This window comes from Lynx canadensis, chromosome X, assembly GCF_007474595.2.
Source record: "Lynx canadensis isolate LIC74 chromosome X, mLynCan4.pri.v2, whole genome shotgun sequence".
In the NCBI taxonomy this organism is placed as follows: domain Eukaryota; kingdom Metazoa; phylum Chordata; class Mammalia; order Carnivora; family Felidae; genus Lynx; species Lynx canadensis.
The window spans coordinates 49758421-49780717 of record NC_044321.2 but is presented as its reverse complement, the minus strand read 5'-3'; the positions used below and the strand labels follow the sequence as shown (position 1 = coordinate 49780717).

Here is a 22297-nt window from a genome sequence, read left to right as displayed (position 1 = left end):
GGAGTTCATGACCATTAAAGCAGCCCTGCAAGAAATATTAAAGGGGATCTTTAAGTGAAATGAAAGACCAAAAGTGAAAGTATGAAGGTAGGAGAAACACAGAGGCAGCAAAAATGAATATGTTTTGTAAAATATCACTCAAGGAACTTACAAAATAAAAAGATGTAAAATATGACATCATATACTGAAAACATGGGGAGGAGAGGAGGGAATGGGTTCAAACTTAAACGACCATCAACTTGGGGCACCTGGGTGGCTCAGTTGGTTAAGCATCCAGCTTCAGCTCAGGTCATGATCTCATGGTTTGTAGGTTCGAGCCCCATATCGGGCTTTGTGCTGACAGCTCAGAGCCTGGAGCCTGCTTCAAATTCTCTCTCTCTCTCTCTCTCTCTCTCTCTCTCTCTCTCTTGCTGCCCCTCCCCTACTTGTGTTCTGTCTCTCAAAAAAAAAAAGAATAAACATTAAAAACATTCAAACTTAATGACCATCAACTTAATATAGAGTGTTTTATGCAGAATAGGTTCTATGCAAACCTAATGGTAACCCTATATCAAAAACCACTAATAAATATGGAAAGAAAAAAAGAGCAAGAAATCCAATATACGACTAAAGAAAACCAGCAAACCATGAAAGAAAGACAAGAAAGGATCAGAGAAAATCTTCAGAAGCAACCACAAAACAAGTACTAAAATAGCAGTGAATGCATATCTTTCAATAATTACTTTGAATGTAAATACTAAATGCCCCAATCCAAAGACATGGGGTGTCAGAATGGATATAAAACCAAGACCCATCTACATGCTTAATACAAGAGACTCATTTTAGAACTAAAGACACCTGCAGACTGAAAGGGGATGGAGAAACATCTATCATGCAAATGGATGTCAAAACAAAGCCAGAATAGCAATTCATATATCAGAAAAAATAGACTTTAGAGCAAAGACTGTAACAAGAGTCAAAGAAGGGCACTATATAATCATAAAGGGGAGAGTCCAACAAGAAGATATAATAACTATAAATATTTGTGCACTCAAAATGGGAGTACCCAAATATATAAAACATTTAATAGCAAACATAAGGGAACTAACTGATGATGATACAATGATAGTAGGGGACTTTAATACCCCACTTACATCAATGGACAGGTTGTCTAAACGGAAAATCAAAAAGTAACAATGGCTTTGAATGACACACTGGACTAGATGGATTTAACAGATATATTCAGAACAATCCATCCTAAAACAGAAGAATACACATTCTTTTCAAGTTCACATGAAACATTTTCTAAATAGATCACATATTAGCCCACAAAAGAAGCCTCAGAAAATTAAAAAAGATTGAAGTCATACCATGCATCTTTTCTGACTACAATGCTATGAAACTAGAAGTCAAACACAAGTAAAAATTCTGGAAAGACCAGAAAACATGGAAGTTAAATTAAACAATGAATGGGTCAACCAGAAAATAAAAGAAAAAATTTTAAAAAGTACATGGAAACAAATTGAAATAAAAACCAGTCTAAACCTTTTGGATGCAGCCAAAGTGGTTCTAAAATGGAATTTTATAGCAATAGGGCTACCTCAAGAAGCAAGAAAAATCTCAAATAACCTAGCCTTACACCTAAAGGAGCTAGAAAAAGAACAACAAACAAAACCTAAAACCAGCAGAAGGAAGGGAATAATAAATATCAGAGCAGAAATAAATGATATGGAAATTAAAAAAAAATAGAAAAGATCAATGAAACCTGGAGATGGTTCCTTGAGAAAATCAATAAAATTGATAAACCTCTAGCCAGATTTATCCATAAAAAAAGAGAAAGGACTCAAAGTCTCAAATGATAGAGGAGTAATAACAACCAATACCACAGAAATACAAACAATTTTAAGAGAATATTATGAAAAACTATATGCCAACAAATTGGATAACCTAGAAGAAATGTATAAAATCCTAGAAACATATAACCTACCAAAACTGAAAGTGGAAGAAATAGAAAATTTGAACATACCAATTATCAGCAAAGAAATTGAATCAGTAATCAAAACACTCCCACAAAACAAAAGTCCAGGACCAGATGGCTTCACAGGCAAATTCCACCAAACATTTAAAGAAGAGTTAATACCTATTCTTTTCAAACTATTCTAAAATACAGAAAAGGAAGGAAAACTTCCAAGTGTAATTCTATGAGGTCAGAATTACCCTGATACCAAAAGCAGATAAAACACCATGAAAAAAGGAATTACAGGCCAAGATCCCTGATGAACATAGATGCAGAAATCCTCACAACACCAACAATGGAATATTATTCATCCATAAACAAGGAATGGAATCTTGTCGTTTGCAATGACATGGGTGGAGCTAGAGAGTATAATGCTAAGTGCAATAAATCAGAGAAATATAAATACCATATGATTTCATTCATATGTGGAATTTATGAAACAAAAGAAATGGGAAAAGGAAAAAGAGAGAGAAGAGAGAGAGAGAGACCAAGAAACAGACTCTTAACTATAGAGAACAAACTGATGGTAACCAAATGAAAGATTGATGGGGGGATGGATTAAATAGGTGATGGCGATGAAGGAATATATGTGTCATGATGAGCACTGGAGTTACTTATGGAATTGTTGAATCACTATATTGAACACCTGAAACTAATACAACACTGAATGTTAACTAACTAGCATTAAAATAAAAACTTGTTCCTGGTCACACAAACAGTAATTGGCAGAACTAAGGTTGAACCTTAGTAGGCTGGCTCTAGTGCCTGAGTTCTTAGCTACCAAGCTATATACTTCTTCTAAGTCTAGGGCTATTCCTGGCTTGCTTAATTAAGCACAGAGTGAGGGTGGGGAGAGAAAGAGAGAGAGAGAGAGAGAGAGAGAGAGAGAGGCAGACAGAGAGAGAGAAAGAAAGAAAGGGAGACTATGAGCAAATCCTCATACTTAATTTGAAGATGAACATTTAGTGTTCTGACTGCCCAGTAGTTTACTGTTAAATGAAACTCATAAATAAATAATCTGGACATGGGGGTCGGAGAGGGTAGCTGGTTGAATGAGTCATGAAGCCCAAAAATGGAACTATCCAGATTAGGCTCCAAAAGTAAATACTTGGCCTGATACTGAGGGAAGCATTCACTGCCCATCCCAGTCTTGAATTGATTCATGACTGGGTTTGGCTGTTCCAGAAGATCTGAGCCTAAACCTGAAAGCATTGTACTTCCTCTGAAGGGGCTTTTAAACCCTTGCTTCTCTTTTCCAACCAGTCCTTTCTACCCTGTTTGGTCTAATGACATACTTGAAATGGAATTGAAATAAGTCCCCTTGGCCCCTCCACCCCCCATAAAACAGGCCTGAAATAAATCCATGTAAGGAATAGGAGGAAACTGATGTTCTTGGGTATTTATTCAAATATGTATATAGTCTTTGGCCACATGAGATCAGTATGGGCAGTGATTCTTGAGGGAAGGGCTTTCAGCTGGTGGTTTAGAGTGGAGTCTATGCCAACTGGGAACAGAAAACCAAAGAGGTCCTGAAATTCTCAGCCTGTAATCTGGAACTTTTAGTCCTTTTTTTGAGGAATTCTAACTAACGAAGGCCCTTGGTGGGGGAGAAGCAGAAGTTGGTGTTCACAGGCCGCAGTAGAAAATGTTTTCCATGACACATTTCGTCTGCATCCTATATTGTGAGCCAACAGAGCTATGCTTTTATTCACTTATTCACTCATTCATTCATTCATTAGTTATTCAGTCATTTAAAAAATATTTGTTGAATGTCAAGTACTGCTCTATGTGCAGTACTTGTATAACAATGAACAAAACATTCTCTGCCTTCATGGAGCTTAGAGTTTATACAGGGAAACAATAAATCAATAAAAAACTAATTATATAACTTTTCATATAGTGATAGGACTAGAATGAAAATTAAGATAATAGGATAACAATGAGGTGGCACAGTTTTAAAGAGGGTAGTCAGGGAAGGATTCCTTTTGAAAAGATGAAACAGCTAAACTTATAGAGAGCTAGGAGAAAAGTCTTCAGGCAGAGTCTAATTCTTAACCCTATGGTCTAGTTTCCTCCCTTAAAACACCACCCCTCACAACCACACAATTATATGCATCCTTATTCTTTAACCTCAGCAAATCACTCATCACCCTTTCCTCAGGTTATCCTACTTGGGACCAACTTCTTGCCATCCACACCTTTGGTAAGGTAGTTGAAAATTTATTTATTTATTTTTTTGTAGTTGAAAATTTAAAACAATACTTTATGTTAAGTTACAATTGAAAACCAATCATAGCTTTTTGAGCTTTAAGGAATTTAAGAGACTGGTTTGAGGTCACACAGCTAACAAGAAGCAGAGGTTGGACTTACTCCTGAAAGTTTTAACTTCTTATCCACTGCTTTTTTTTTCACTTTGCCATGAACTTCTCAAAGCATGGTGAGGGCACAGCAGCACACATGAACATCAGACATTTTAGGTGAATGTGAGCTCACAGGAATCTCTTCCTAAGAACTAGTGTTCAGAATAAGGCAGATGATATTCCCACTCCCCATTGTCACTTTCACCTGGGAATGTGTTCTGAGGGATGTTGGACAAACTGATGAGCAACCAGCCTGGGGAGGATTGCAAACCATGCCACATGGAAGAGCTTAAAGAAATGGTCATATTTATCTTGGAGAATGAGTGCTCTGTGTGTGTGTGTGTGTGTGTGTGTGCGCGCGCGCACGCTTATGTATACAGAGAGAAATGTGGTTGTCCAGGAAGGATCAGAGTTTGAACTGTACATGTGTGCTGTGTATACAGAGAGAGGGGGTTGTTCAGGAAGAATAAGAGTTTGAACACTTTAAGAGGACTATTGTTTAGGACTTAGCTTTTTTTGTATGGCCTAGGAGATAGTGTTCTAACAAATGGAACCACAGAATAATGAATTTCAGCTTAAAATGAATAATGACTATGAATGCTTCAGAGTGAGTTTCCTGTTACTGAAAATATTCAAAGTGCTGCTGGACAAAACTCATCAGAAATAGTGGGCTTTGGAAATATATCTTATTAAATCATGTTACTGCTACATCCTACCTGTATGGCTATGGGCAAATGGTGTAAACATTCTGAACCTTACTCTTTAAAATAGTGATAACAATCCTTTCTTTTCAGGCTTCTTTGGAGGATTAAATAGAATGCTATGTTGAAAAGCCTAGCACCATGCATGCCCAAAGTAGGTGTTTCCTCTTCTTCCTCTTCCATTCCCTTTACCTCATCACATATACTGTAGAAAGTATTACTATATAGGGAGGTTGGGAGGAAATGAACTTGTATTCCCATTTTAAGTTTAAAATTTTATGATTCATTCTATAATCACCAACAACTTTATTCATTATCTGATTATTCTTAGGACACTTTACTGTATGACATGGAAATTATGTGTCATTGTGACTATGTCTCCCACTAGACTGTAAGCTTCCTGAGAGCCTCTCTGTACCCCCATCATTGTCAGAATAAGTCCTTATTGGGGCACCTGGCTGGCTGTTAGTAGAACATACAACTCTTGATCCCAGGGTTGTGAGTTTGAGGCCAGCATTGGTGATAGTGTTTACTTAATAAAAAATTAATAAAAATTAAAAAAATAAGTGCTTATTGAATTTAATTTTGGAGATGCAGTGATCTCTGTGCTGAATAATTGAACTAACCAGGAGTCTCTGTCTTCAGGGAGGCTGATTCTCTTAAATGAGTCTGACATGCACAAATGTACAAGAACATCTATTCATATCAGTAGCCAAGACAATAAACATATAGGATTCAATATCTTCAGACTGTCTGTGGCAAGCATTGGGGATTATTAGGTGGCTGGGGTGGGGGCAGAATGGCAATAAATGAGTAGCAGTGGGTGTCAGAATAAAATGTGGAACTTTCCTTGGTTGTACTTCCTGGAAGAAGTGTGACTTTGGGAGTTGTTTGAACCATAAGAGGCAAAAGACAACTAGGCATTGGCTTTTCCCTAAGAGAAAGCAAAGATTTAAGATTTAAATATCTTGCCTGGGAGGTAGGCCACTAGAACTCAGTTCAGAACATTGAAACATTTTATTCCTGTGACCCAAGAGACATCTTGTCAGATGCTGTTGGGAGATGGGACATGTGTTACTTAGTAGCACTTATATAGCACAGTGTGTAAGAGGATAGGCTCTAGAGTCAAACTGTTTGGGTTTACATCTGGGCTCCACTACTGACTAGCCATGTGACTTTGGGAAAGTTATTTAACCACCATGCCTCAGTTCCATCATGTGTAAAATAAGGACAGTAATAGTATCTACCTCATCAGGTGGTTGTGAGGAATAAGAGATAATATATGTAAAGAGTTTAGAACCTTGCCTGGTGCTGAGTTAGCACTTTATAAGTGTTTATTATTATCTAATGAGTGGTCTTCAGTTCCTAAGAAATATACTGGGTACTTATAGTAATTTTAGTGTGAGCTTGGGAGTGTTTATATTCCAGGATTTGCAGAATTTTTTTAAGTAGGCATCACACCCAATATAGGGCTTGGACTCATGACCCTGAGATCAAGGGTCATATGCTCTACTGACTAAGCCAGCCAGGTGCCCCCCCTGGAGCATTTATATTCCAAACCATCTCATGGAGTGGTTAGCTCCTCAGCAGTGGCTGTGGTAGAAGTGGTGATAACATCTGGCTCAAAGAGATGGAAGAACTTTCTATCAACTGAGATTGTTCCAGAGATGATTGGGTTGTCTTAGGAGAGAAGAACCTCTCCATTGTTGTGGGTGTTAGAGTTGAGACTGGATAACTATTTGGTAGGAATATTGCAGAAGGGAATGAAGGATGGAAGAGGGGTTTTGCTATACCAAATATTCTCTAATTTCTTGATACTTGTCATCAGAAAGGTTGGCTATGGAGTGGGAGTACTACTACTTGAAATACGGGGGACTCGATTATTTTTTGAAATTGTGAGCAGAGTCAGGCAATCACTTCACTCAGAACACTAACTGCCATGGATGGAGCTGGGATCAAATGTCATACTCCAGAGTCTGAAATCTCTCAAAAGTACGTTTGGGACTCAAGAGACAAGGGTTTTGGTTTCTGCCTTGCCAGCAATTAGCTATATAATCCTGGCCATGTTGCTTCCATTCTCTGAGCCTCAGTTTCCTAACCTAGGACATAAGTGTTTAGACTAGATTTTCTCTGAGGTATTATGAAGTATTGCCTTCTGTGGTTGGAAGATATGATTCTCTGAGTGGAAAGAAGTGGATGAAGAAAACATTCATACATTCAGCAAATGTTTAATAAGCACTTTCTAAGTGTTAGGCACTGTGCTGGGCATGGGAGAGAAAGCAGTGAACAAGACAGGCATGGTCTCTGCCCTCTTAGTTCCACAATCCAGTGCAGGATACAAACAAGAAAAAAATACAATACAGTTTAATAAGTATTCCACGAGGGGCAAACACGGGGCCTTATAGGAGAAGAATATGATCCAGAATAATTTTGAGGGAGAACATAAGAGAAAACCTTCTGGAGGAGGTGGCATGTGAACTGAGTTTTGAGGTGGGAGCTGGGGAAGGGTAGCAACATTTGCATAGTTCTTGAGGCAAGAGAACCTGATGATTATGAGAACTATGTAGGTTCTGTTCAGCTGGAGGAATGGAGAATGAGAGGGCATTGGTGAAAGTTGAGGTTAGAAAGACTAAAGGACACCAGACTGGCAAGGAACTGTATGGCATGCTACAGAATTTAACTTAAAGGCAGTACAGAGTTATGGAAAGCCTTTAAGCAGAGAAGTTACATGAGTCAGGGTTCAGCTGCAGAAATTAAATCACTCTAGCTATTCTCAGTAGAAAGAGCCCTAATACAGAAAATGATGTGCTTCCAAAATTGGTTGAAAGGCTGGAGGGGCGACCTTTAGGCTGGGCTTCCAGGAATAACTCTCAGAATACAAGGGGAGCTATTTTCTGTGCTACAAGCAGGAAGGTGAGGCATCAGGGGATTGGAAACACTCCACCTTATCTGAAGTCTAAGAATCAAGAATCTGCCATTGCCTTAACTATTGACTAGAGTATCATTATGCTTTCCAGATCCTCAGTGGCAAAAAAAAAAAAAAAAAAAAAAAAAAAAAATCAAGTGCTCTGGCTCCCTAAATATACAAAGCTAGTAACCAAACACTGGGTCTATGGAAAAGTAACATGGCTGCAGAAAACCCTAAAATCTCCATCACTGTGCTTGCCAATAGAAGCAGCAGAAATATGGCTTCTGCGTCATTACTCCTTCCAAATACTGTGCATGTGCATATGATTACCAGAAATAAATCACATCCAGAACACTGGATGAAAAGGAGCCTGAGAAATGACAAGCTATGGTAGGTTTTTGGTTTTGAGCTTTTCAGCAATATAGGAAGGCAGGCTAGAAAGAGGATGACATGGATCCTGAGCACCCAATCTATAGTATCCACCATCGGATTGATAGAGCTGTTCTGCTTTTGAGAGAGATAATTTGGACAGGAGAGTAGAGGCTGAATTGGGAAGAGAGCAGCACAAGCGACCAAGTAATGGATAGTAATAGAATCAGAGATGGTGAGGCACTGATTAAAGGTACTGGCAGCAGGGAAACAGAGGAAGGACACAAGAGATATTAAAGAGGGAAAGACTCACCAGGACTTGGAAGACTGGTTGTTGGCTGGAAGCAAGATGAGTGAGAGGCAAGACTTATGTATATCTCACAGGTTTTTGGCAAGGAGGAATTCTTACAAGACAGGGAAACTCAGGGGAAGGAGGAAGCTGGCAGGGATGGGGGAAGATGGTTTCAATTTAGATTTATTAAGTTTGACATTCTTGTGAGATATTTGGAGGAGATATCCAGAAGGCAGTTGGAAATTCATCTCTGGAATTCAAGAGAACTACCTGGAGGTCATCAGCAGAGAGTTGTAAGCTCCAGGCCAGCAACGGTTTTGTTTCCCCCTAGTGTCTAGTAACTTTGTTTAAAGAGGTGCATCAGTGTGTAATGTAGGTGGTAGTTCAAGCTTTGGGAGATGGGTCCACCATTCAGTGCAAGTGTGGAATGAGAAGAAAGTGGAATGAGATTAGAAAACCCTGAGAAATCATGGCCTTAATCAATGAATGAAGAACCCAGGCATGAAGTAAAGACTGTATAACCAGACAGATCATGTGGATAGTGTCCCCAAAGCAAGGTTGCATTTCAGGAAGGAGGAAGGCATCAATGAAATCAAGAGGGGGAGAAGCCAGGGAAATAAAAATGGAAAATTGGCCATGCCATTTAGTAACAGGTTGGTCATTTGTTTACATTCACAAGAAGTTCTAGTTTCCTATGAAATGATTGGAGTGAAAGCCAGGCTACAGTGGATTGAAGGGTAGTAGAAAATGAAGTGGAGGTAGGATATGATTGCACTTTCAAAGTCAAGGAGAACAAGAAAAAATAGGTCTTGGCAAGGATGTGGAGAAAGAGGAACCCTCTTGCACTGTTGGTAGGAATGCAAACTGGTGCAGCCAATATGGAAAACAGTATTGAGATTCCTCAAAAAGGTAAAAATAGAACTACCTTGTGATCCAGCACTGCATCACTAGGTATGTAACCAAAGAATACAAAAATACTACTTCAAAGGGATACATGGACCCCAATGTTTATAGCAGCATTATCTATAATAGTGAAATTATGGAAACAGTCCAAGTGTCCATCAACTGATGAGTGGATAAAGAAGAGGTGGTACACACACACACACACACACACACACACACACACACACACTGGAATATTACCCAGCCATAAAAAAGAAGGAAATATTGCCATTTGCAATGACAGGGGTGGAGTTAGAGAGTATAATGCTAAGCAAAATAAGTCAGAGAAAGACAAATATTGTATGATTTCACTCATATGTGAAATTTAATGAAAAACTGAGCAAAGGGGAACAAAAGAGAGGCAAACAAAGAAACAGACTCTTAACTATAGAGAATAAATTGATGGTCACCAGAAGGGAGGTGGGGGGACAGGTTAAATTGGTTATGGGGATTAAGGAGTGCATTTGTTGTGATGAGCACCAGGTGTTGTATAGAAGTGTTGAATCTCTATACTATACACCTGAAATATTACATTGTATGTTAACTAACTAGAATTCAAATAAAACTTAAAAAAAAGCAAGGAGAAAGATTCTGGTTGCTTACATTATGGTACTGTTCTGATCACTAGTATCTGTCTCAACATAATATAGCAGAGTGGCTAATAGTTTAAAAACTATTTTGGCATTACCTCCTACAAGAAATAAATTTTACATCACAATCTAGCACATTTATATTTAGGTATAAGTGAAACAAAAGCTTCATTAAACCACAATTATATGAACATTTCATATAAGTGGAATCATACTAAAGCCTTTTGTTTCTGGCATTTTCACTTAGCATAATATTTTCAAAGTTCATTTATGTTGTTACAGTAATAGTATTCCATCCCTTTTTATGGCTGAATAATATTCCATCGTATGGCTATACCACTTTTGTTTATCCATTCACCTTGACAGACATTTATTTGAGTTTTTTCCATCTTTTGGCTATTGTGAATAATGCAATTATGAACATTCATGTATCAGATTTTGTGTGGACATTTTTATTTTCATTTCTTTTAGGTATATACATAGAAGTGGAATTACTGGGTCAAATGGTAACCCTATGTTTAACTTTTTGAGGACTGACCAGTCTGTTTTCCAAAGTGGCTTCATCATTTTACATTTTCACCAGCAGTGTTATAAAGGTTCTGATTTCTCCATATCTTCCTGAATTATGTTATTATGTAGCTTTTTTATTGTAGCCATTCTAGGGATGTAAAGTGGTATCTTACAAATAATGCTGTAGTAATATCCTGCATTTGCACTTCCTGCATTTGACTTGAATTCTCCTGGTAGCTAATATGTTGAGCATATTTCCATGTGCTTATTGACTATTTCTTTGGGAAAATGTTATTCAGAACCTTGGTTAGTTTTTTTAAGTTGGTTATTATTTTATCATTGACTTGTAAGATCTCTTTATATTCTAGGTAAAAGTCTCTTATCAGATATATAATTTCCAAATATTTTCTTCCATTCTGTGGGTTGTCTTTCATACTCTTGATAGTATCCTTTGAAGCACAGAAGTTTTTAATGTTGATGAAGTCCAATGTATATTGTGTTGTTGCTTGTGTTTTTCATGTCATATCTAAGAAAACATTGCCAAATTCAAGGTCACAAAGATTACTCCTATTGCCTCCATTTTGTTAAACTTTGCCACATTATCATTATCACATCTAAGTAACTAATAGTGATTCCTAATATCATCAAGTATCCAGTCTGTTCAAATTTCCAATTGTGTCATAAATGTCACAAATATGTGTGTATGCACATAAATCAGAACACATGTTTCACTTGAGTCATACTTTTTTCTTCCTATTTATTTGCTAAAATTTCAGGTTGTTGGTCCTATATTTTTTTAATGTGTACCTCCACATTATAGTTTAATATGTTTTTTCTGTCTTCTGTGTGTTCTATAAATTGGTAATTGGATCTAGAAGCTTGATCTGATTCACGGTTTTGGTTGTTTGTTTTGGCATGAATCATTCATAGGTGATATTATAAGCCAAAACCTTTGAAGTGGGGACTTCTTTTTATTCGATCTTGCAGGCTAAGGGCCATTTTGTTTATAGCCGGCATTCATTCAGAATTTCCAGTCATCTAGTTAAGATAGGTGGTTGTTCTAGCCTCAACAATTTATAAAGAATATAGCAATACTCATTCCTCTTAGAGTCTATAGTATTCTAGGAGTTCCAGAATTTAATTTCTATTCCTGTTTAATCTAGTTCCTGCCCCCTCCACCAATATCTATCTATTCACTTTTATAGTTTTTGAATGAAAGAGGAAGAAGGGCCTTCAGAGATCTGTATAAAGGAGTCCTGGGTTCTTGAGGTCCCAGGAGCCTGCTGAAATTGCATGTATTTTTCTGAGGTGAGGGTCCAGAGGTGTCACTGAACTTTCTGATAGGTCTAAGTCCTCATGTGACAGAAGTGAGATGGAGGCCAAGAGAGGGGAAAGGAGTGGCCCAAAAGTCATAAAGCAAGGCTGAATTTGGGCTGGGAGTAAATCTGAAACCTTTCTGTCTCTATCGAGTGCTTTTCCCCTAGTTCCAGATATAGGGTCAGGAACACAGAGCAGGAGCACAGTGATTACAAGTACATTTCAAATTTTGTAGAAGCTTTTCCACTGCAAAGTTGGCTTCCCTTCACAGTACTTAGCTGCAAACAGTCATAGTCTAAAGAAACCATAAACAGGAAAGGAAATTGACCTGTAAATGGAGGGATGGCAGTGTGTATTTGTATTGTGTCCTTGTGGTTCTATCCACAGCACTGATTTTTTTTAATGTGCACAGCTAATTAAGAGTTGTCTACAGGGCGCCTGGGTGGCTCAGCCTGTTGAGCGTCCGACTTAGGCTCAGGTCATGAAATAATAGTCCTTTAGTTCGAGCCCTCTGTCGGGCTCTGTGCTGACAGCTCGGAGCCTGGAGCCTGCTTCGGATTCTGTGTCTCCCTCTCTCTCTGTCCCTAACCCACTCGCATTCTGTCTCTGTCTCTCTCAAAAATAATAAACATTAAAAAAACAATAAAAAAAAACGAGTTGTCTATAAATACTTAAACAGTGGCCAAAGACACCTTTGCTTTCTCTTGGCCCAGAATCCAAAAAACGTGACTGCCAAAGCATGCCTCCTCCCCACCTATGCTTTTTTTTTTTCATTTCTTTTTCTTCAACCTTTCCTCCCTTACTTTCCATCACCTTTCTTTCATCTTATCCTCTATATTTTCTCCTCCTCTTTCCTTCTCTTTTCCCCCTGCTTCCCATAATCCTCCCCTTATTCCTCTTTCCCTTTCTCCCTTCCTTGCCCTCTCCCTTCCTCCCACTTTCGTGTGCTCCCTCCATTCCCCCTCCCTACATACCCCTCAACGCACCAACAAGCTCCCCACCCCCACACCAGAACCCGCGGCCTTTGGCTCTAGCTAGTCCGGGGGCTTGGGCCTGCCGATTGGCTACCGCCGCTAGCACGCCAGCTTAAGTCCCGCCCAACCCAGCGAGTAAACGCGAGGCTGTAGCACCTGCTATTGGCCCGCGGGACTGTCAGCAGCACGGGTCGTGCCTCACGCAGGCGCCCACAGTAGCTAGGTGAATAAAAAGGCCGCCTACGGCCTGGGGGGGGGTGGGGAGAGGAGAGGGAGAGAACCAGCAAGGCAGGTTTTAAATGAGAGGCTGGCAACCGGGAACCCCGCGGAGAGAGCGAGCAACCTGGCTAGAAAAGCGAGCAAGCTAGGAAAGCGAGCGTTACAGAGGGAGTAGGGGGAGACGGAGACTGACTTATAGCCGAGCAGGTGGAGACGCACGCCCGGACAGACCGATCAGGCGCCTGAGAACCTCACACTGGTTCCTCCCGCATTTCCCTTTGAAAAGCCAGGATTTTGCCTCTTCCTTGGCGCCTGAGAGAGAATGCTGGACTCTGCCGACTTCAGCGTGAGCTAAGATTTCTCAGCTAGGGAGGAAAGATCAGCCCAATCCTGAGAAGGGGGAAAGCCATCTCCCCTGTCCCCATCCCCCCCCACCCCATACCAAACTCGGGCGCCAGACCCAGCCCTTCCCCAACCATCCGACTTCCTCCTCTCCTTTTTAGCATGGTGGCTGTATGGACAGTCTGACAGAACAGAGACTGACATCTCCCAATCTGCCGGCCCCCCACTTGGAACACTACAGTGTTCTGCATTGCACCATGACCCTGGATGTGCAAACTGTAGTTGTTTTTGCCCGTGATTGTAGTCCTCCTGCTTGTCAATGTCATACTCATGTTTTTCCTGGGAACGCGCTGAATGGAGTCCAGCCTCCTGAGCTGTGGCGAACTCTCGCTTTGATTTCATCCCGAGAACCACCGAGGAAAAAAGAGAGAGAGAGAGAGAGAGAGAGAGAGAGAGAGAGAGAGAGTGACAGGGAAAGGAAGGGAGAGAAAGAGCAAGCTTTCTTACTCAGGGGGGAAAACGTTTTGAGCTTCAACATGGCCTCGCTGTGATATGTATGACGTTGGTATATTATCTCTCCCTAAATCTTTTGTCATGTCTTGTCTTTTAATATGCCTGTGAATGTAGTTGCTTATTGCTTGAGTAAAATTGTTGATAAGAACATGCATTCTATTTGAGTGTGCATGTGTGTGTGCATTCTCCATCTATGTGACGTTCACGGAGCAAGATCTGCGTCCTTAAACAGTGGCTTTGCTGTTTGTGGTGTCTTGTCAACTCATTTTCTTGAAAACTACCTTTAAATTCCATCAGGGAATTTTAGTCAAAAATTTTCTCCTGCCATCAGGAGTGAATTTGGGTTTGTTTGTGGAGAAAGGGGGGTGTGGGAAGAGCGTGATGGATTTTGACATCTTAAGGAAAGACAGACCTGTGCTGGATGTTTAGAGGGAAAAAATCGATACAAGGAATGAATTTAAGGAAAATGATTCTTTAGTTTCTAATGAGAAGTGAGAATTTGAGAAGTGATGCGGTGGGGTGCAGTGAGCTGGCAGTTGGTGACTGTGTCATTTGACTCTCAATTTGCTGTTCAGGGATCACAGTTTACAGTCTGGAAAGAAGCCACCTTTAAAGCATTTATTAAAACATTTAATGTCAATTTCTTTGGAATCATGGACTGAGACATAAGAGCCTTCTGATCTTTATGAATTGGCAAGAGAAGACCTTGATAAGAGCTGTTTAGCTTCCTTTTCCCAGAGAAGATTGTACCATTGGATTTGAGTTTGTGGATTTTTTTCTGCGTGTCCTCTGAAAAACAACAAAAGCCAGCTCTTTACCCACCCTGGGAAAATGGTATTTGTATATGCCTCTTTTGGATATTCTCATTTACATGATGTTCTTGAACTACATTTTAAATAGACCTTGCTAGTGCTAATGAGAAAGTGATGGTTTTGTTTGCTTTCTTGTTCTTTAAGATCAGAGGTCTCGCTAATGGAAAGATTTCCATAACAAAATGAAAGTATGTATCATGCTAAATTGAGAGTTTTGAGTACCCTCCCCCTCCAAAAAGTCGGATGGAATGGGATGAGAGCTGGGGAAGGCATGAACTACAAGTAACATTCAATTTTGACATATATTTGCATTTCTGTCAGATGGTGGTGGTTGTAGTTATTATTGCTATTGTTATTATTTTATATTTCTCTTTCCACTAAGAACACCTTTGGAAAAGCCAGGAAAAAATTGTCTGTGATGCCAATGTGCATATTTATTTTCTCTCCACTTCCACCCACTGATTGGCAGGTAGTCCTCATTCTGTGCTTACCTGACTTGAAATAGTGCCATTCTGGCCCATGTAGCAATGAATCAGGGCACATACAGTATACATGCATGTTCCCCCTGAACCCATGTGGGCGACTACTCCTGTGTGATGTACGGAACTGCTGCCATTGTGCTGTCAGGTTCCATATCCTGTTGTTCAATATTTTTGGAAATGACTATGAAGGGAAAGGGGCTGTGAAGGGGGCTCTCGAAATTGCCCTGACCTCAGAACCCAGAAAGTGTTATTTAATGTCCGAAGAGGTTTTGAGCCTCAGGGTGTTGCTCTTGGCTTGATCTGGGTAAAAGGGTGTTTTGTTTGTTTTTGTTTTTGTTTGTTTTTAATTCTGTTGGTACCATAGTATAAGCATGATCTGGGAAGTTTGGGTGGTATTCTTATTATTTACTTTCAGTCCCTTTTTTTTTGGGGGGGGGTCTGGATTGACCTGAACTTGTTCTTCTTGCAAAGAGAATCTTGTGAGCGTCACCCCCCCACCGCCACCACCACACACACATCCGTTAGTTCTAGTGGTATTATCTAAAGTAAGGCTTATATTTTGGCTGGACACTTTGTTTTGAGACACATTGGACAGGAAAATCTCCAGGCTGGGCAGCTACAGACTTGAGTTCTGTCTGTTGAGCAGTTATTTGACCTTGGGAATTTTTTTTTCCTTCTCAATGTGTTTGGGGTTCCCTGTAACATTGGCTTTTGGGGATGGTTGGATAGGTAACCTCCAAGTTATTGCGTTTTGTGATTTTGGGTGCCCATATGCACTTGAAATCAGAGGACGATCAACTGGAAGACAAGTGAAAAGAAAAATGAAATGTTAAGCAATGGGTGATGGGGTGGAGGGAGGAAATACCTTATTGCTGGTATCTGGTGAAACTTAAGTTTTACCTAAGAGATTTTTACCTAGCTGTGTGGGAAGAAAACGGATTACAGCAATGGAAATGCTTTTTGCTTTTCCCCCCCTCTCTCTTTAAGGTGAGAAGAGTTCTGTAAGTCTAGCCTTTGAGCCAGGTTTGTGACAAATAGTTGTTATGAAATGCCACAACTTTCACCTCTGAGTGCTGACAGACCCTTGGCAGAGAACCTTTGGGAATGTATGTGGTAGGGTGTGTGACAGTATGTTTATGGTGTGTATGCACACCATTCTGTGTGTGTGTGTGTGTGTGTGTGTAGGGGAGAGGATGTACACTCTTGAATGTTGCTGGGGGTTGGTTGTTCTAGGAATGAGGAAAACAGCAGGGCATGCATTGAGTGTTCCACAGTTCTGAATGGGCTCCTTGTGCTAGGGCCTGTAAAGATTTGGTGCCAGACTGGATGGGTATTTCCCCTACCACTCCTCCTGCTACTTCCAACCCCTCAGGCTAAAGGGGTATTTCCCTCAGTAATTTAGTTGACAAAAGGTGTAAGCATTTTTCAAATTAACTTATCTCTAGGCAAGTAAGGGGATGTTGCTAGCCAGATGGCAGGCCACCCAAGAGCAGCTAAAAGGGAGTTTGGGAAGTAGAGAACCAAAGTTGGCAGTGTGGCTTTTTACTTGTGTGAATCCTAAAGGTTGGCATTTCTCCTTCAGACTTGTGAGGATATGCAAAAGAGAAGAGTGGGAGAATATGAAAAATGCAGCCCAGAAGAGCAGAACCCTCTGCATTTTTACTTTTTTTTCCCTCCCTCTTCTGTCTCTTCATCTTCTCCCTCTCCATTTACTCTCCCCCTCTGATATAGCCTCATCTACTCTGCCCCCACTCCTACTGTGGAAGGGGAGATGGAAGAGAAGAGGGCTTTTTCCTCTCTGATTTATCCCATCTTTTCCCAACTAAGTTTCTAGTTCCCTTTCTTCCTCCCTGACTGCATTGGGTAGAGGATAGGATTTCGCTCTTAGGATGCACAAAATTCTAGCTCAGAAATTTTCCCCTCCAGCTCCCACCAGGGGATTCTGGAACAGCCCTTTACCAGTATCCTAGCAACCTCCTGCATTACTCAGTTCCTGCTGAGCTCCAGAGCCCACCCTTTAAAGGTCCAGGCACAAAGGCCTCTAGAAAATGGGAGCTGGAGCCCAGCAAGACTTAGAGAGATGCTTTTGGGGAAATGGACAAAAAAAGAACAAGATCCTCATTGCCTGCAAATGCCTAGAAAACACGTCCACAGAAGGCATACAGAGCCTAGCCGACTTTTAGCCATGGGGACTGTTTATTGGAAAGCTCCTGGGTTCAAATTCCTTTCTCCTTTCTTCCAAATGCCTTCTTAAGATTAACTGAGTCATTTCACAGCCCAGCTTTCAGTGCAAGGAAGTCTGTAGGCCCTGAAAAATATTTTTTTCCACTCTGACTTTTGGCTGATTCAGGGAGGAGGTGGAGGGATAGTGTGGTAGGAACAAACTGAGCAGTGCCTTTCCCCCATTGAGACAGCCCCTGCCAGAACCTGTAGCATCTATTTGTGTAGTATGCCCCAATTTTGTCTGTGGCTTAGGAAAATGCCCAACCTGGCTCTAATGTGGAGTTTGGGGAGTTTTGTTTTTAGGTTGTTGGTCTCTGAATAGTTTCTAAATGGAAGGCTGGGCAAATAGGAAGACCATTTTGATTGTGGGGCTGGTGAACAGGTCTTGGGCCTTGGCTGATTTTCTCATTCACTTGTGTGGTCATTAAGTGTTTAGGGAGCTGAAAGATTCCAGTGAACCTGTGAGTGAGGTACTCTTCTGCCCTGTGGTGAGGCCCAGATTGAGAGCATTTGGCTCTGACTAGAGGGCACAATCTCACAGTTGCAATGATGGTGCTAAAGCATGTCCTTCCAGCTTTGTCTGTTATCTTGGCCTCTGCTCCCTTTGGCCTATGGAGTGTTTTTTCTGGATGAACACATGATTGGGACTTGAACCTATTCTTCCAAAATAACCACCTTCTCAGATCTCACACAAAGCATCTGGATCCAGCCCCACATTAGCTTTGCCTCAAGAAGTGGGATAGAGGTGGGGAATCTTATATTCTCTAGCTCTTATTTGTAACTCTGCAACTTCTTCTAAGTCCAACTGAGGCTCTGATTTTCTAGAATCCTTGATCAAAGCTTAGCTCTTCTGATATCTGTCTAGAGTGTCTCCTGTCATTAGGTGGGTCTAACTCTCAAGAGTATTTAGTTAACTGTGCTTTGCCCTGGCACCAAAGCACTAAGTAGAAAAACTATTAACGGGTAAAGGCCTAGAAGATAGAGAAGACTTGGGATACAGTCCGGTAATGACAGTTACTAGTGACCCCTTGTCAGTTCATGGGCCTATGGAATTTACAAAGTAATTTTACATATTTTCTAATTTTGTGCATCACATCAGCGTTATGAAGTGGGTAGAGATGATTGTTTTTTCCCTGTGTTACAGATGAGGTAAGTAAAGGTCAGAGACATTGGTGAGATGGACGTGGGTCTGCCTTTCAAATGGAGAGTGGGGAGAGTTGGAGTGATCATTTCCAGCTAGTGTGAAGCTGAATGAAGTCAGGCAAAGAGGAGGTGTGTGAGTCATTCCTGAAGTCATACTAGCTTCCTCAAGTTTGCTGGCTTCATTTTTAGTACTTTTTCGTACCTTAATTTTTACAGCATTTTGCACAGAATTCCTATTAAGTAAAATACTGACTTTTTATCTTGAATATACATCAAAGGGTTTCCTTAGTCTTGTGAAAACTTAATATTTGGGATCTTTAAGGAGAAGGCAGTGTGAATTGGTGAAGACTAAATACAAAATGTTTTTAAGGAACTGCCGTTTTTCATACAATTGTCCTTCCTTTCAAAGTACTCTTATTTTTCCTATATTTCTTTTAAAATGTGCTGCTCAGAACTGATTATGCTAGTCCAGATGCCACTGATTGAAGATGAAGTACAAAGGACTTTGATCTATCTGTGAAATATCTAATAATGTAGCATTCTACTGGTTCTCAACCCTCCCTGAACATTCAGATCAGTTGGGGAGTTCCTAAATATCCATGCCAGGTCCCCACTCTGAGAGATTCTAATTTAATTCTAAAAAGCTGTCCTTGACAGCTTTTTTTTTCCCTCTAAATTTCAAATTTAAGGCTCTCTAAGGTAATTCAAATGTTGTAGCCAGCATTAGGAACCATTGTACTACCTTTTGGGATTGTAAGCTCAAATGCTTTGCTGTCTAGTCCAGTCTTCTACTCTGTTGGAAATTGGTTCTTTGAGGCTTTTTTGAACCAAATTCATTAAATTTATTTTGTTTGGTTAGTCCATTCTAGCTTTTTATGGATTTAAAAGTTTTTCTTTATACTGTGCAACAAATTAGCAGTCTCTTCTAACATTGCATCAGTTAAACTTTATTTCCCTTGGTTGGTCTATTCTTGCTTTTGGGGAGGGGTTTAAATTTTTTTCTTTATGTCATGAAATAGATTAACAGTTTATTTTATCATTGTGTCATTTGGAAATTGAATAAGTATTACCCAAATTGTTGATTCAAAGAAATGTTCAATATGATGGGGGTAATCTCACCAGAGCCCCTTCTTGGAATTACAGCCCATTAACTTTTGTATATATCTGGTCAACCAGTGCAGAATCCATTGGGCTCTACCCTCATTTATCTTACCAACATGTTAATGAGAATAACGTGTCATGATAGATTTGTATGCTTTGTAGACATCAAGATGTATTCTAGGTTTCTATCAATCATCTACCAAGCCAATGACCTCATCAGAGAAAGGAGTATGAGTCACTTGGGATCTTAATCCTGGTAAATCCTATCGCAGGCTCCAGAATTCCCTATTTTCTTTCAGTACCCATAAACTATATATTTCTTAACTATGTCCAGGATTTGCTGAGGGCCAGTGCCACAACTGTAGATTTTGTGTACCATCACTTTTCTTTTCCCCTTCTTGGAAAAACAGGGCATCATAGATGTAGCTTTAAAACAATATATTTGGTTTTGAGAAAGTTTGGGAACATCTTTGTGCATGTTTGCCTTGGTTGGCTGAATTGTTTTATTAACCAGTGGTTCTCAGCCCTAGACACACATTGGAATCACCTTGGAAGTTAACAAGACTAACAACAATTCCCAGAATCCCTGGAGACCTGGTGGCCATGGCATCAATATTTTTTTAAAAGCTCCTTGAGGTAACAGTAATGTTCAGCCAGGGATGAGAATTACTGCTATGTTAAAAGGAAATGTCAGCTCAGCCTGAATCTAGCTTATTGCACACATGAATAGGCAGGCTTCACAGATGGTGAGATTTTATTCTAGGATTGTGGGGGCCTTGATGAATTTGAGGGGCTTGTGCCCACTCTAAAAAGGACTCAACCCTAGAGAGTGAGTAGTCTGAGGACCTATTTGGATTTAAAATTATCAGCTGTGAGATGGTTTGAACCCTTCAGGAAAAAAGAGTCATTGTGCATTGCTGTAATAGTAGGGAAGATTCTGTTCCTTTGCTGTGTGACCTTGGGTAAATTACTTCTCCCCTCTGAAATTTGGATTCCTCATCTGCAAGATAGGATAGGAGGATTAGATAGCTTGAAAGATTTCTTCTGTCTAATGATGTGTGCTTACTTTGTGATTAATAAAAATGATCAAAATGATTAAGGATATTATTATTCAAAATCAGCAGGTAATCCAAAAGATCCTTTTTAGCAGATTTGGAATACATAGGGTGATTTGGGGTGGGGGTAATAGATCTGCTTTCCTAATTATATTTGGCTTAGGTTTCTTCTAAAAGCTTGTATTCATTGAGCACACAGTGGCTGCCAGCAGGGAAGAGAGCCCAACAGTGAACTGAGTGGCAGAAAGATTCCAGTTTGAGATTTAGCAGTCTTTAAAAAGACTGTTGCATGGATAATTGAGAATTGCCTCTTATAGATAAAATATCAGCCTCGTAGGTCTGTCTGGGAAAGGAGGAAAGGTCATGGCTACTTTGACAGCCCAGAGCCCCTTCCTGTGGTATTTTAAATAGCCATTTATTTAGTTAATACTACTACTGTTAATAAGAATTTTGAAAAGTTCTCTAGTTATTTCATTGGCTCCTTTTATTTTTTTAATATGAAATTTATTGTCAGATTGGTTTCCATACAACACCCAGTGCTCATCCCAACAGGTGCCCTCCTCAATGCCCATCACCCACTTTACCCTCCCTCTCACCCCCCATCAACCCTCAGTTTATTCTCAGTTTTTAAGAGCCTCTTATGGTTTGGCTCCCTCCTTCTCTAACTTTTTTCCCTTCCCCTCCCCCATGGTTTTCTGTTAAGTTTCTCAGGATCCACATAAGAGTGAAAACATATGGTATCTGTCTTTCTCTGTATGACTTATTTCACTTAGCATAACACTCTTCAGTTCCATCCATGTTGATATAAAAGGCCATATTTCATTCTTTCTCATTGTCATTGGCTCCTTTTAAAACCTGGAAGTAGTTGAGGAAACTGAGGCATAGAGAGATTAAGTGACTCACTCAAGGACACACAGTTCAGGAAGTGGTAGTTCCTGACCTAGAAACCAGGCCTCTCGATGCTATATCCTGTAGTTCTTCCAGTGTGTCCTGCATGGTGGGCTCTGTGGTCAGAATGTGGTCACGGCTCAGAACTGAAGGGGTTCCACTGACATAGAGCACAACTCATGAGAAACTTAGAAGAAAGGGGTGAAGGGGCAACCTGAGGAAAAGGCAACATTAAGGGTGTATTTGAGGTCAGTTCTTTCTTGCCCTATCATTCTTCTGTGCTAGTTTCCCTTGGCAAGAATTGGCCATTTGGTCTTTGAGCATCAAAGTCAATAGTTGGTAGCAGAGAAGAAGGAAATTGTGCATGCATAGCAGAGACACTATATGGAAGGCATACCTTCAGTAGGAAATAAAAACACTGTAAATTGTCTTGGGACCCCTGGAACCAAGCCATGGCTCTGTTCCTACCTTGCTGCCACTTTCCCACCAGGGGATAAAGGCAATTCCCCACTAGGCCTCAGTTCCCATGTCATTAAAATGAGGAGTGAATTCAATAGAAG

At 40.2% G+C, this 22297-nt stretch overlaps 1 protein-coding gene across 4 annotated transcripts in view; it reads left to right on the top strand.

Annotated features, from left to right (window-relative positions):
• Positions 1 to 22297, top strand: part of ARHGEF9 (Cdc42 guanine nucleotide exchange factor 9) — a 199690-nt gene that overhangs the window by 14259 nt on the left and 163134 nt on the right. The window contains exon 1 of one of the 4 annotated variants that reach the window (XM_030305955.1): positions 13220 to 14074. The exons of 2 other annotated variants lie outside the window; for them this stretch is intronic. Coding sequence is in view for 1 of the 2 variants with exons in the window: in XM_030305953.1 (XP_030161813.1) it covers positions 14077 to 14085 (9 nt within the window). In the remaining variant the exon portion in view is untranslated. Of the gene's footprint in view, positions 1 to 13219; positions 14086 to 22297 lie in introns of those variants that run through there. One more of the 4 variants, XM_030305953.1, reaches the window with a different exon arrangement.